General features: G+C 42.5%; 1 protein-coding gene across 5 annotated transcripts in view; it reads left to right on the top strand.

Moving 5' to 3' along the window:
* Positions 1 to 16,465, top strand: part of BNC2 (basonuclin 2) — a 453,328-nt gene that overhangs the window by 287,455 nt on the left and 149,408 nt on the right. For all 5 annotated transcript variants that reach the window (XM_043515176.1, XM_038403570.2, XM_038403571.2 and 2 more), the window contains one exon: positions 14,590 to 14,692. In XM_043515176.1, the coding sequence (XP_043371111.1) occupies positions 14,590 to 14,692 (103 nt within the window). The remainder of the gene's footprint in view (positions 1 to 14,589; positions 14,693 to 16,465) is intronic.

Here is a 16,465-nt window from a genome sequence, read left to right as displayed (position 1 = left end):
TTAAATCCTGCACTAGAGATACTAGATGTAACTTCATGTTTCACCTTATTTACCTGAACATACTGAAATGCAGCACAATGCAATGCTGTCTAAAATTTTTCTGGCTAAAAGAAAGCCCATCATATAAAATCGCAAAACAGTGTAACCTGAAATGTTAAACACTTCAGATAGGGTTGTCAAGCATCTGATTTTTGACTGGAATGCCCTGGTCGAAAAGCGATCCTGGCGACTCTGGTCAGCGGTGCAGCGGGGGCCCTGGGGCTAAGGCAGGCTCCTTGCATGTACTAGCTCTGCATGGCTCTTGGAAGCGACCACCAGGTCCCTGCAGCCCCTAGACACATGGGTGGCCAGGGAGGCTCCATGTGCTGCCCCCGTCCCGAGGATGAGCTCTGCAGCTCCCATTGGCAGGGAACCATGACCAGTGGGAGCTGCGGGGGAGGTGCCTGCAGGCATGAGGGCAGCACACAGAGCCTTTCTGACTGCCTATGCATCTAGGGGCTTCAGGGACCTAGCGGCTTCTTCCCGGGATCCATGGTAAGCGCCACCGGGACTATGCACCCCAAACCTCTCCTGCATCCCAACCCTCTGCCACAACCTGGAGTCCCCTCCTGCACCCAAACTCTCTTCTGGAGCCTGCACCCCCTCAACACCCTGTCCCAGCTCCCTCCTGCACCCCAAGCCCCTTATCCCCAGCCCCACCCCAGAACCCACACCTCCAGCAGGAGCCCTCACCCCTACACACCCCAACCCACTGCCCCAGCCCCCTCCTGCACCCAAATCCCTCATCCCCAGCCCCACCCCAGAATCCATACCACCAGCCAGAGCCCATACCCCCTCCCACACTCTGGAGCCCCCTCCTGTACCCTAACCCATCATTTCTGGACCCACCTACAGCCCACACCCTTGCCCTCTGCCCCAGCTCGGAGCCCTCTCCTGCATCCCAAACTCTCATACCCAGCCCCACCCCAGAGCCCGCAACCCCTAGCCAGAGCCCTCAACCCCCCTCCCACACCCCAATCCTCCACCCCAGTCCAGTGAAAATGAGTGATGGTGGGGGAGAGCAAGCAACAGAGGGAGAGGGGATGGAGTGTGTGGGGGTGGGATCTCAGAGAAGGGGCGGGGCAAGGGTGTTCGGTTTTGTGCGATTAGATAATTGACAAGCCTGACTTCAAAAATACAGTCTTCTTGGGGAGTGAAAACAGATTAGGCAATAACCAACATATTTTCAATATAAATCTTGTTTCTGAAAGGAAATATTTGCCTGAATGCAATGGACAAAAAGGAACAGATATACCAAAAATCAGGCAGAATGGCCCTGCAAAAATTAGAGTTTTGCTTACTTTTCTTTGATCTAGTTACAAAGGAAAGGGGTGGGGGGAAAGCAGTTTATTACATTTTTAAGTTCTTTTTTGTCTTGGGTACATTTGTCCAACATCACTTTGTATGGACACTCTAAAAGGTTTATTCTTTATCTGGTCAAAGGCATATTTCTGTACATACTTGTGTGCTGGCACTTGTATTATTTACTAGACAGGCTACAGCTTTTTAAAAACAAATCAAAGCAAATCTTGAGAATGAGGATTATTTACTTCGGATTATTTGTTTAAGATCTTCTGAACTTTTACCTTATTTTGGTTAATTTGGACAAAGACAATATCTGAAAATTGGGTTTTTGATCTGATAAGACAGGAGTAACTCATAGAGATTGTAAATTGTTCATAAGGAGTTACCAAGTAAATCCTCCTTAGTTCACAGATTTTTGACCCAATAGACCAGAGGTGGGCAAACTGTGGCCCATGGGCCACATCCGGCCCGCAGGAGCTTCCTGCCCGGCCCCTGAGCTCCTGGCCTGGGAGGCGAGCCCCCGGCCCCTCCCCTGCTATCCCCCCTCCCCCACAGCCACACCAGTGCGTGGGCAGCGTTCATGCAGGGCTCACGCTCCAGCGCAGTTCCCAGACATGCTGCTCTGAGCGGCATGGTAAGCAGGCCGGATGGTTGTATAAGGGGCAGGGGGTCCTGGGGAGCAGACAGGAAGCAGGGGGCACTTGGATAGGGCAGAGTTTCTGGGGGGGCAGTCAGGACGGGAAGTGGGGAGGGTTAGATAGGGGGTGGAGTCCTGGGGGGGCGGTTAGGGGTAGGGGTCCTGGGAGGGGGCGGTCAGGGGACAAAGAGCGGGGCGGGGGGTTGGATGGGGAGGATTCTGAGGGGGGCCGGAAGTGGGAGGGGGCAGATGAGGGCAGAGGCCAGGTTTACCAGCAGAACATTAAAAGAGAAGAGATGATGAATAAGGTATTATGAATGTACCCAGAACCAATCTGTGGTTTTCCCTTCCATACAATTACAATAATTCACTGTCCGTGAATACCCTAGAAATAACATACAGTTCAATTATTCTGGTTCAGGTATAGACACAGATTATGGTCAGCTCTTGAGTTGGGTGAGTGAGAGAGGCAAGATGATACAAACAGCCTTTTCATTGCCTTCCCTTGCAGAGGCCACTCACAATTATAGTTCTTGTGCTTATCTGAACTCAAGACCTGGGTGGGGTTAGTGGTGCTAGCTAGTCACCCAAAAAGAGTCCTCAGCAGAGGGGAGTGCATCTGTTCCTCCTTAATGGAGGTAACAGCTCTCAGGCTTCCCATGGTCAGTCCCACCCATGTTATGAAGTATCTAATAGACACTTGCCATTATGTTAAGGTGGTGCATAATTGGGCCCTAATAGTCTACACAATGTTGGTTTAATCAGTCAGTTCAGTCTTTTTAACCTTTAAGAAAAGCATCTACATTTACTAACATTCTTTCAGGCACAGGGAGTCTCATTCTTAAACTTAAATCAACCACGCTCTTATTTTTAAATAAGCTTTTTTAAATTAGGAACATTTGTCAATCTTAATTTTTGCCGTGCTGCCTTTGATGTGTGCAAACCTTAGGCAAGCTTACATAATATTATATCCTCAATCTTTGTACAAAATCCTCCTGACATGAACAAGAGTTATGTGTACAGAGTCAGGGCAGAGTACAGTCTATAGAAAGTTCCTCGAAAATAACTTTGTGGGCTTTTGTACAAAAGCCTACGCAACTTTCCTTGTTACAGGTCTCTGTGCATGATTAATAATAATTAACAGTGGTTCATAGAACTGAAACAACATTCCAAATGCTATTTTATGTGTTTAATTTTTTTTCTTCCTTATTCCCCTTTCATTCGCCAGCCTTCCCTCAAGAACAGTTGAGTGGTTTTGTAAAATGCTTAAAGGCTACATATTTCTTATTCCTGGAAAACCTATTTTATCCCATTAACAACTTTCTATTTTGTTTGCATCCTTCCTATCATATTGTATTAGTAACTCTTTTAATGATTGCCACAGAGAAATATTATGATATTAGCATCTTTCAAATTGTATTAGTGAAAATAAATACAAGTAAGAAACTATACTAATATAATGTGATATAAAATAGCTAATATAACACTGTTGTGAAGTGAATGACCCAGAACAGATTTAGGTATCTCTGAGTGATAAGGGAGTAGGAGGGATGTGAAATGACTTATGGGGCAGCACAGGTAGTTAAGAACAATGAAATGCAAAGTGAATTGACACTTTGTTTTTCCTTTATGTGGCATAGTATTCTAATAGCGCTTCATGTTAAAAATGACTGTCTGCCAAAGTAAGTGATTTTACACAGGGCTTCCAAAGTAATCCCATTGTATAAAATTATCCCCTTACTGGGTGAAAGTTTGTGTATTTTTAAATAATTTTGTTTGAATTTTTACATTGACAGATGAAGTGATAATGCTTTGTGGTTGTGTAGTATTTTCCATTACTGGGCTTAAGAATCCGTTAATTGATCCTCTCTATGGAAATGATAGGTCCAGATGTTATTGTCCCTTTTTAAAGACAGGGAAATGTGGGATACAGAGAGGCTAAGTGACTTACCCAAGGCCATGTAGTAAGTCTGTGGCAGTGGCAGACTCATGATCAGAACCCAGATATCCTGACTCTCAGTTCAGTGTTTTGGCCATAGAATTATCCATCTTTTCCCACTGCCCTTCAGTACTAGTTCAGTAAATATTATATTAAGTTATGATCCACATCTAAAGGTGATGCATGACTTTCAATTGCTTTCATGAACCAGGAATAAGTGGTGGAAAGCACCATATTTCTGTTGAGGTACGGAAATACTTTTCCATGTGTAAATTTCTTTCTTTAGAAAACATTCATGGCCAAAATGAACAAGCTTTTTGCTTTTTCTTAACTCCAAAGCATACATTGGAAACTCACTTAGATGGTAGGAAATGTCTAGTAATTTCTAGCTATCCAGCACTTGTTTTGAATGGAATGTGTTTTACTTAAATAAAGTATAATTGTGATTTTCTTCAGCCTGCACCAGTGCATGTTCAGGAGATTAGACTAGTGGTTCTCAAACTTTTTTTTCAGGGACCACTTGAAAATTGCTGAGGGTCTCGGTGGACCACTTAATGATATTTTCAAATGATGGTTTGTACCATTAGCTAACTATTGTAAAGTGCTTTGGATAAAAGCGCTATATAAAAAAAACCTTAATGATAACTAAATGTTTTTTGTTCTACAAATAAAAGCACGCAAATCATATTTTAATATCAGTAGTCTTACCTTTCTAATACGATGGATGTGCCCTCTCTCCCCTGCTGCAGCAGCCTCTGAGCTAGGACTGGGAAGGAGGGGGGTCTCTCCCCCACCGCAGGAGCCCCCGAGCTGGGGCTGGGAAGGAGGGAGGCCTCTCCCCCGCCGCAGGAGCCTCCGAGCTGGGGCTGGGAAGGAGGGAGGTCTCTCCCCCGCTGCAGGAGCCCCCGAGCTGGGGCTGGGAAGGAGGCAGGTCTCTCCCCCGCCGCAGGAGCCCCCGAGCTGGGGCTGGGAAGGAGGGAGGTCTCTCCCCTGCCACAGGAGCCTCAGAGCTGGGGTGGGGGAAAGTCGGGGGAAAGTCGCCTCTTTTTCTGGCTTCCACAGCCCTGCACTTCCCAAATTCCCCCGCTCCCTCTTCTGACCCCACTGGCCTTTTCCACCTACCCCCTATTCCCCACAAGGCCAGCACCTCACCTTACATGTATATCTTCTCCAGGGTCCAGGCACCTAATTTGTGAAACCACACCTGTGCGGCTTCACTGATTAAGTGGATGGCCCATAATTCTCTCGTGTGCGGCTGCCCAGGCGCGCACCTTAGAGGGAACTATCCACGGACCACCTGAATGGAGCTCGCGGACCCCTGGTGGTCCACGGACCACAGTTTGAGAACCTCTGGATTAGACATTCTAAGGTACTGCAAAGCTGCTTGCAGGCATGGATGAGGGGAGAACTGGAACCTCCTCCTTGTTCAATAAAAATGCAAACCAAAAACAGTCATATTTTCCTTTTTGTGATAATTGTAGACTTAAATTATCCAATTTTGATAATTGGAGAGAGACACACAAGGCCTGTTTTTTAGGAACTGCCTCTTTACACGTGCAGTTATGCACCAACAATGAACTATGGACACATTTTCTAGTCCATAGCTATCTAGCTTATTTTTTGGAAGCATAAGCATGTGGTTAGACTTCAAAGTGCTGTCAAATGTGCCTTCAGTTCAATATGAAGACACAGTTGCATCCACAAAGTAAGAGGTGGTGTTGAAATCCAGCTCAGAATGAAACCCTTATGTGTTTTATTTTTCCCCATGCCCAGAAGTTTCAGAACAGTCCTTTCCTTTTGTGTAATGTAGTCATGTAGTTGGCTGCAACACTCAAGAAAACGTGAGCCCAGGTAGAGGAAGCCTGTACGACTTGCAGATTGTTTCCCTCTGCGTTTTCCAACCAGGAGACCAGAAATGACAATGCTCTAATTTAAAACCATCTGTATTTTACTTTTGATTTTCCAGCTGTTAAAACTAATATAATTTCAATGGGTTCTTTTCATTTGCACAACAAAACTGATTTTTTTAATGAGACATAAATGGGAAAGGAATAAAAAAAATCTTTATTAGAATCTCTGAAATATGGGGAGGAAAATTGATAGATGTTCTAATGGCCTACCAACTAAGCATAGAATGTGCTCTATTCTTGTATACAAAAAAAAAATTACAGTAACACAGCAAAAAGTTAGGTATTGTGATACAGAGGCTTTCACCACCGGGACTTCAGTTCAAACCTTGCCCAAGTCATAGGGACATAGGTACAGGGTCTATGTTAAAAGAGCTGGTGGTCTGAGTCCAGGACTTAGTGGAGAGACATCCCTGTTTCACATTTGGCACTGGTTAGTTGCTCCTTTGTTAGCCATCTCTACTGAGAAGCTAAGGGCATAAAGAATAAATTACTCTCTCCTACAAGTCAGGGTTGTGAAACATCTGGAGGGAAAGTTTTCACTGCCCACGTTGTGCCTGCTTTGTGAGTAAAGGATTTTATTCTCAATGGCTGTCAATTTGAAACCTTTAAGCACTAAAATCACACATTCAATAGGAAAAAAAGACCTTTACTGTAAGTAGATTACTTTCCTTAATTTTGGAGACAAGAAATAACAAGTATAAACTTCAAAGTAAAGGAGCATGTCTATATAAAAATAACAAGCAATTTACAGGAATTTGGTGTAGTCTCTTTGATGTAACTCCTCAAATTGTGGTTCACATGTGTCAGTATGAGAAAAGATTTCTACATTTGTCATCAACCTGTTGTTCATAACATTGGGTGATTACTAAAGCTGGTCAGAATATTTAGTTGTACTGATTTTCTGACCAAAAATACCCTTTCTGAAAAACTGAAATTTTCCACAGGAAAACTTCAGTTTTGTTGAAAAATTTTGATTTTATGTTGGGAAAATCAAACTGATGGGAAAATCTAAATGAGGGCTCCCCAGCTGCCTGCCTGGAAAGCTATTGTCAATTTCACTCTCTGCCTGTAACAGAAAATGAAATTGACAAAAGCTTTTGGGGAGGGTACTGACACTAAGTTCTGTGTCTCCCTAGCTCTCAGTCCCTGTCCCGACCAGCTTCACCCCGAGAGATTTGTGATCCACAGCTCTCTGTCTCTGTGGTTCCTGGAGCTGGGGGAGAGGTGGAGAAGCTGGGAATTTGGGTTTTTTTTACCTCTTGGCCCTCGAGTGGGGTTGGAAGGCTCTTGTCAATTTTACTTTCTGCCTGCCATAAAATTAACAAAAACTTCTGTTTCTGTTCTCCCTAACTGGAATTTTCTTGAAATCCCATCCCACGAAAAATTTCAAATTTTTGATTCGTTCAGGAAAAAATTTTCTTAACACAAATTTTTGTGTGGGAAGTGATTTCTACTTTCCAGCCAATTCTATTGATTATCCTTGTAAGCTCCTGTGTCTCCAGATCAACTGCTTTACATTTTTAAAAAACACAATACTGTGAAATGGATTACACAATGACCAAGTTATTTCTTTATGAAACATTTGTTTAAAATAAGGTATTGAAGATTATTTTAAAAGGCAAAGGCAGGGAACCTATTACGCAATGGAAAGAAGAGACCATTTTTATTGTGCTCCTTTAAAAATTATTATTAAGGCTAAAATTTTGTCATGGTTATTTTTAGTAAAAGTCATGGACAAGTCACAGGCAATAAACAAAAATTTCACGGAAGCCATGACCTGTCTATGACTTTTGCTGCTGGGGCTCCATGGTTTCCCCCACCACCGTGGTAGCTGGGAGCTGTGGGGTTCCCCCTCTGCCCATGGCAGGTGGGAGCTGCAGGGTGACCATGTTTCCCAAAGAGAAAATGTAACACCCCAGCCACTCGCAGGCATCCTCCTCCCTCCTTGTGAAGCTGTGGCCCATCGCTTGAATCCTGAGGAGGGCCCCCTCAGGAGTCTGTCACCTGTCATTGGAACTTTGCAGGGGGCTTCCTGTCACTTGTTGCTGCTGTCGCCTGCCGTGGGAACCCTGCCAGGGCCTCTGGGGCTGAAGCAGAGAATGTCACAGAGGTCTCTGGAAGTGACTTCCATGACCTCTGTGACATAAACGTAGCCTTAATTATTATTGCTAAAGACAAATTGGTGGAAATGCATCATATTATCCCATATTTTGCCATCACTTCCCAAATTAATCTGTTTTTATTCAGTCCCCCCCCCCACACACACACCCTCACACTCCATAATCACTTCTCCTTTCTTTTCAGCCCCATCAAAAGCTCACTCATCCTGCCAGGGAAGTTACACGGGTCTTTCCTGTTTTACCAAGAAACATGGAACTCATGAATTATCATCAGGTCACACTAAAACAGAAGTCTTAGTAATAATAATAGGCCTCAACCTTGCTAACTGAAATGCCTGTGCAGACTATAGACCAGTGTAGAGTCTCATTGATTTTAATTTCGCCTTATTCAAAGCATTTTACAAACATTGACCCAAATCATAATCATTTTATTCACATGAATAGGCCTACCGATTTCTGTGCTTAGCTTAGCTTAGCTTTCAGTGATAGAAGGTTTGTAGATACATTAGACAGATGTATGGAGCTACGCACCATCCATAAGGTAAGTAGAATTTGGCATATTTGTATATTCAGTTCCACCATACTCCTACATGGTGGCAGTTGCGGTCCCTATTTTGCAAATGAAAAAGCTGAGGCAGAAAGGTTCTGTTACTCTTATGCATACTGAGTGGTATCTTACTCTGAAGCTGCAAAGAGGCTACTCAGGAAGTAAGATTCTACTTGGGATGAGTAAGGGTATCAGATTCTGTCCCTAAGCGTTTTGCTAATGGTCGCAAAGGGTGAAATTGTCAAATCTAGAACTAGAATTCAGGACACACAGGGTCAACATCCATTGAATAAGCTCTTTCTCAAAAGTCTTGAGAACATTGCAAACCACCTTTAATTTTGATGGTACATCCCATTTTATTCCAAGGAGAAAATAAAGAGAAGTCAGTGTTCTTCTTCATGCCTCTTTCCCCCATTTCCCGTCTCCTCTCCCCCCCCCCGGGGCCAAACTAGCTTTCACTTTCGTTATTGGCCATGGTCTCTTATGGAAACTCTGCAAAAGAGCCAGACAGATTGATTTCCCATTACTGTTATGGGCTGCTCCTATTAATATGTGAATGATATATTCTTGTTAAATATAATTAAATGCTCCAAAACTATATTATACTAGTGTCCGGTGTGAGTGAAACCCACACAAGTCTAGGAGTACAGGTTTAAGGCTTTTCATTAAATCTGTAACATTGTGCCCATAGCTATATGCTGTATTGAATACCAGGCAATGTTCCCATATTCTTGCATAGACCCTATAGGCACAACTAAAGGAAATAGCAAGAAGGTATTTTTGAGGCACTGGGGTGATAAATGAAAACTTGAATTATATTTTAGCATATGCATGTTTTTGTTTTTTAAAATTTTAATAGTAGTGCTTTTAAGATGAAAGAAACTGTCATGTAAATTATGTTGGGATGGATTTCGATTGAATCATTATGTTTCTTTCATTGCTGTTGTAAAAGTTCCTTGGAGACCATTAGAATCTCAGTGGAAATGCAAGAAGCACTATGATAGGACCTTTATGAAAAAGACGTATAAAAATGTATGACACTCCCATTATCCGTGGATCATCAACATGGTAGAACATAACAGCTCCTTTGGAGCTGCTGAAGAATATGCCATTTCAATGCATACTTAAGGAGTCTTTTAACCTGAGTGCTATAGGCTGAGTACACTTTACGATCTTTGGAGGAGTTTTGCTATTTTGTATCAGTCCATACATAAAGATCCTGTATTTATTTCTCTGTTTTTCTTCAAGTCTACTGGGCCTTTGATTTCTCTTCTTTTCTTCCTCTCTTTTTCTTTTCATTTCCTTGTTGGAGGTATTACTGTTGAAAATAGGTTTTGCATTTCACTTTGAAAGAATATAGTAATAAATTACATAATTGTAAAAGCTATTTAGCAATACTTTGCATTGACAGTTAGAATGAAATCATATTGTAGTTAACTTTTGAAATGTCTGACAGTATGGTTGTACACTTGCATTTTTGTGTCTGTTTTGTAACTCAGATGTCTCAGCAGTGAATTCAGCGTTCAGCTTCTATAGAATCACATCAGGCCACTTTCACTATCTCCCCTCCCCCTTCAGTGTGCAAATAAAGAACTAACAAATGTCCTACTACGGTTTTGTCAGATCTGTACCATCACTTACAAACACACTATTGGTGAACACAAAACCTTCTTCCCCTTGCTCCCGCTAAGTCCATCCCCTCCACTGATTGACTCTGTGCATCTCAACAAGAGTTTCCAAATGCAGCTCTCTAGGTCATTTTCCAAATCTGTAGTTACTCACTGTAACTGATAGGGATTCATTTAAAGCAAATACTGTAATAAAAAAGAGCACAGGAAGTTAATCTTAAAATGTTAAAAGGCATTTTCAGACAAGAATGAGAATGTGTGTCAATTTCAATTTGAAGGCAGTTACAGGCATATTTCCTCACACGTTGGCATAAGGATATACCATACTCCTGGTTTACTCCACCAAAATAATCTCAGTTGAATTAGTTGTGTATTGGGCTCTGCAGTGATCTCAGGTAGATGGCATCATGGACTACATTAGGTTTGGATTAATTAAAGAAATGTTAAACAAATCTTAAAACCATCTTTTTAAAAAAGTGTTGTTTACTAAAGACCATAGTCTTAGGTTTTTATATGGCTTCTATTACCATAGCATCTGAGCACCTTGCAACCTTTGTTCTTTTCATTCTCACAACACCTCTCTGTTGTTTTTACTCCCACTTTGCAGATGGGGAATTTAGGCATGGAGTACGGTTGCCAACCTTCTACTTGCACAAAACCAAACACTCTTGCTCTGCCTCCTACCTCGCCCCTCCTCCGAGGCATCGCCTTCCACTCACACCATCCCCCCTTCCTCTGTCACTCGCTCTCCCCACCCTCACTCACTTGTTCATTTTCACCTGGCTAGCTCAGTGGTTGGGGTGCAGAAGGGCTCCAGCTGGGGGTGTGAGCTCCAGGGTGGGGCCAGAAATGAGGAGTTCAGGGTGTGGGAGGGAGCTCCTGGCTGAGGCAGTGGGTTGGGGTGAGGGCTCTGGGGTGGGGCCAGGGACAAGGGATTTGGGGTGCAGGAGGAGGCTCCGGGCTGGGGCTGAGGGGTTTGGAGTGTGTGAGGGTGCTCTGGGCTGGGGCAGGTGGTTGGGGTGCAGGTGGGTGTGAGTGGTCTGGCTAGGGGTGCAGACTCTGGGAGGGGGCTGGGGATGAGGGGTTTGGGGTTTAGGAGGGTGCTCTGTGTTGGGGGGGGGGATGGAGCTGAGGTGTTCGGAGTATGGGAGGGGACTCCGGGCTGAGACAGGGGGTTGGGATGTGGGAAGGGATATGGGTTCTGGGCTAGGGGTATGGGTTCTGGGGTGTGACCAGAAATGAAGGGTTCTGGGTGTGGGAGGGAGGTCCGGGCCATGGCAGGGGGTTGGGGTGCGGAGGGAGTGAGGGCTCCAGCTGGGGGTGCAGGTTCTGGCATGGGGCCAGGGATGAAGGATTTGGGAGTTGAAGGAGGCTGGGGCAGGGGGTTAGGGTGTGGAAGGCATGAGGGCTCCAACTGGGGGTGCAGGGTCTGGTGTGGGGCTGGGGATGAGGGTTTTGGGATGCAGGAGGGCGCTTCTGGCTAGGGCTGAGGGGTTTGGAGGACAGGAGGGGGATCGTGGCAAAGGGTGGGGGTGCAGACTCCAGGTGGTGCTTACCTTAAGCAGCTCCAGGAAGCAACGGCATGTCCCCACTCCAGCTCCTACAGAGAGGCGCAACTAGGTGGCTCTGTGCGCTGCCCCATTTGCAGGTGTTGCCCATGCTGCTCCCATTGGCTGCGGTTCCTGGCCAATGGGAGCTGCAGAACTGGCGCTTGGGGTGGGGGCAGCTAGCGAAGTCCCCTGGCTGCCCCTATTTGTAGGATCCTGAGGGGAGGGACATGCCAGTGCTTCCAGGAGCCGCATGGAGCCACGGCAAGTAGGGAGCCTGCCTTAGCCCTGCTGCGCTGCCGAAAAGACTCCCAGGCCCCAAAATTAACATCCTCACCACCAGGCCATCATCTTCATCTTTCAGAAATGACACATGGTTCACATTAAAATTTATAGTCATGTACCTGCATCTCTGAAGTCAGATTATGACCTAAAGTATCAAGATTACTGTGGAGCAAAAAGAGAGGCCCAGTTAAGGCTGGGCTAAATGTCTGGGCCTGATTACATACGTTAATAAAAAGTACTTATCACTTATGTAAGATTTTCTGATTTACCTATTTTAAAAAGAGACATTTGTGGAAAGTTTAAATGAATTTTCAAATATTATGTCATTTTGCTGTTATAAGTTCTTAATGTAGGAAACACATAATCAACTAAGTAGAGTAATACCCTCAAGATGATTTAAGCTATTTTTTTAGTCACAGAAGAGGAAAAGAAACTCTAAACTAGTAAACATTTTTTCAGCTCATCATTTTAAAATGGCTAAGTGGATCATTTTCAAAGGGGTGAGCGAAAAGTCATTCTTGGGCTGAAACTTTGTACCGTATTTCAAGTTTCAGCCTGATTCCAGTTTTTACGGGCAACATGCAAATCTTGGGGGCAGGGGAAACAGAGGTGGGTTTATAATGGAAATTCTAGTCAACTTTTAATAAAGCAGCCCTAGCAGATGACATTATTTCAGATGGTGTGTGTGCATGTGTAGCAGTAACGTGAAATGCAACAAATCTACAACAGATCGGTGCAAAAAAAGTTTTTAAAAATAAGTGAAATAAGGCATTTGTTTATAAGAAAAAAAATCCCTTACAGTATAACAGGAATACCATTCCATTTTGTAATGCCTTCATTCTCTTTGCAGTACAATTAATTACAGAGTTCATTAATTAATGAACATATTAGAGAAAGACACCATTACTGACCAGGGGAGACCTGATATATTACCAAATCAATAAAGTATTGAACATGAAACGGGACCTTTCAGTAGAATTTTTTTCCTTGAAACCCACAAACACGTATATTATTCTGCATAGTCAGCAGTTCTTTTTTGCCCTTATATTTCATATAACTTATTATTTTAATCAATGATACATACAGCAATGTTTTACAATCTCGCTAATGAGTAAAGGCAGTTGACTTTGGGAATAAGTCCCTGAAATATCTGGATTTTTTTTTGCATCAGGGCTTTTGAGATTCAAAGGTAGTAAAAGATCAGACTGGATGGGAGGGAGGAAATTCCTGCATCAGAAATCGAGCAGAGAAACACAGATTGAGTGAGTCAGTAAACCACATGGCTTGAAGTTGCTATGTCTGATTCAAATAAATAAATAAAATGTTTAAAATAGCTTGAACTCCTTTCATTGTCAGCAAACAAAGAGTTTAGCTTGCCCATGCTAATGTTTAATGTTATTTTCCTTACGAATCTGATCCTTTCAGCACAGAGATCATTCCTGTTACTTACAGGTATTGCAGATTTTTAAGTGGAAGCATCAAGGAGAGGTTTGTAAGGCAACAGCATTGATAAAGTTCCCATTTATCTGCAGTCATAGGTACTAAACTCCCTTCCCCTACTGAACCCCCAAGTAATCATTGATTGCATCTAAATCAGTAGAAATATCTTTTCTGGGAAGCACTGATAGTTACAGTAGATTGTTAATCTGTGAATGATCAGACTAAGCCCCCTCTGTCTCACAAACCTCCATGCAAATTACACCTAAATGCAAGCCATAAATTTATTGGTAGCAGATTGAAGAGCACAGGTCATCTTTAGCACTGTTTAGAAACACAGGTCTCATCACATTTATGCTGACTTTCTGTGTACTCTTTTCCCTGCACCCCCTAAAGTAAACTTTCTTAGCTTTTTAAAGTAGTTTTAAGAATGGGTTTAGTTAGATGTATTCATTGTCCAGATTTTAAATCTTAATATTCAGTCTGTGGTTTTAGTAGATTTTCTTTTAAGAAAAAGTGGAAAACATTATATTTTAATAAATATATGAGACTAAAAGGTAAAGGGCATGTGTGGAGATCAGAGAGAAATTATGGATGCAAAGGAAAGTTGCGCTGTATCTCATGAGCCAGTCCTATCTGTACCTCTCTCATTTTATTGCTGTTTTGGGAACACCAGTTCCCAAACCGGTGGCTTCCTTCTGATATTTAACTGAATTAGATCTTGTGTGAATCCCAACAGGGAAAGATGAGAACAACGCTTGGACAACGCTCTGCCTTTATGTATATTTTTATGTGCATGTTTCACTCTTGATTATAACCAATGTGACTTAGTACTATGTGAAGACATGACTACAACATTTTCCTTCAGGCACTTGATTGGAAAAAAAACAACCCGAGTCTAGTCCTTGGTCTGTATTCTTTTAAAGAATTTAAGAATTTATTCAGCCTATGGAATAATATAATACATTATTATTGAATGGATTTTTTTTATAATTGCTCAGGGATATTGATATATGCATTTTAAAGGAAAAATAAATCCTACGTAAAAGAATAAACAATGCTTTGCATTTTAGAATTTCTTTTCTTTTTCTTTCTTTTTATGTTCAAAAACCCCAGCCACCATATGGGCAGATAGTTAAAGAACAAAAAAAAATTATCTGGTAAGATATTTATGTGCATTTGTTTCTTTTTCCAGGCCATCCGCTGTACACTGGTAAATTGCACATGTGAATGTTTCCAGCCAGGGAAGATTAACCTGAGAACCTGTGACCATTGTAAACATGGCTGGGTGGCACATGGTAAGAAATATCTGTTCTTTTATCCTCTCTGTTTTGTCCATCTCTCTCTATCTCATTAGATATAATGATAATAGCTATATCTGTCCAAAGCACACGTGTGTGCTTTTTTTAAAGCAGTCTCTACATTTGAGAAGAGAGGGTCAATTATGCCAGCAGTGTCTTCAAGTGTCATTGGAGGCAATGCGTTTGTTAACATTATGTGCAAAGCCAGTGCTTCATTTGTAATGAAAAAAGTGCCAGGTCTCAAGGAATTTTTTTACATTCATATCTGGTGCAGCAAGTCCAGAGGTGCCGGAGCTATGAACTGCCAAGCCCAGAGGTGCCGGGGCTCAGCCCTGGCACAAATTAAGCACTGTGTATAGCTCGGAGAACATATTCTAGTTTCCAAGCAGTAATGCTATGCTCACAGCTCTTAGCAGGAAGACAAGATGTTTATAAAAAAGAAAAGGAGTACTTGTGGCACCTTAGAGACTAACAAATTTTATGATGTTTATAGTATGTTTATAGTATGGTTGCACTATGGAGTTCACATTGCACATATGCAGCAGCCAAAGAGTCACTGAATTCCCATGGAAACTCAAACATACCACTGTCAGCTTTTTGGAGCCGGGATGTCAGAATGAAGCTGTTATATCTTCTGTGGCTGAATGAAAGCCTTCTAATATGGCTTAGCAGCTGATCTTATCTTCCCTATGTTAAAGTGGGTATAAGAGGGCTGGAGTGGGCTCATGTATTTGGCTTGCATCTAAATAAATTTTATAAATATACACTAACTGCTTGGGGTTGGATCCTTTTTTTTAAAATTTATTTATTTATTTATTTATTTATTTAGAAGTCTGACACAAACCTACCATAAACCATGTGTATCTTGTTCATGTCCAATATAGTTTTAGTAAACGCAATTAGAAGACAAATAAGAAAGACATTTTCTTCTGAAATGATTTCACGAACATCAGGAGAAAAGAGAGAGATGGCTATCTTTGCAGAAGAAATTTATGTCTGAGTTTCCTTCTTACAGTTGTGTTGGCCCCGAAGCAAGCATACTCTCCATTCTCACTTTTGCCAAGCATTCTCTGGGTTGTGTTGTATAAATTCTGTTTTATTTCAGTAAGATTTGAAGGAGAAGATCAGTACCTTCCTCCTAAAATGTCTTTGGTTTCTATGTATATTGTGCGTATGTGTGTAATGCATTAATGTGTGTTTGCTGAAACTAAGCATGACTGAATACTTAACAAAACTGAAAAGCAAGAAGTTCTAGGGGGCTTTTAAAGTGTGTCCATTCCTGGAAGGGAAAAGAGTATGTTTGACGTTCCCCTCTGGTGTTATCCAGACTGGTGATCTGCTAGGTCACTCCAATCCTGGACTCTGGGAGTCAGCCTTACACTGCTCTGCTGTGAGAACCCCCATTCCTGGGCTGTTCACACACAGCCTCTGGCATGTAAGCTGCTCCTTGGATTGTGCAACCGAATGACACTAGCCAATATCTCTGGTCCCAGACACAGCCTTAGGAACCTCCGTCTTGCACTGTCCACTTACGCACACTGGAAGCTTATATGAATTTGTCAGTTTAACAAAGAAATTTATATGTGCCAGGCTTGTTATCCCAAGTGGAGTCTCTGACATGCTTCAAACCAAACACTCTGCTTTAGGTAGAATAAACAAACAAATTTATTAACTACAAAGATAGATTTTTAAGTGATTATAAGTCAAAGCATAACAAGTTGGATTTGGTCAAATGAAATAAAAGCAAAATGCATTCTAAGCTAATTTTAA

The sequence above is a fragment of the Dermochelys coriacea genome, chromosome 5 (assembly GCF_009764565.3).
Source record: "Dermochelys coriacea isolate rDerCor1 chromosome 5, rDerCor1.pri.v4, whole genome shotgun sequence".
NCBI classification, from domain to species: Eukaryota; Metazoa; Chordata; order Testudines; family Dermochelyidae; genus Dermochelys; species Dermochelys coriacea.
The sequence above is the reverse complement of the archived record's forward strand: the minus strand, read 5'-3'. Positions and strand labels throughout refer to the sequence as shown.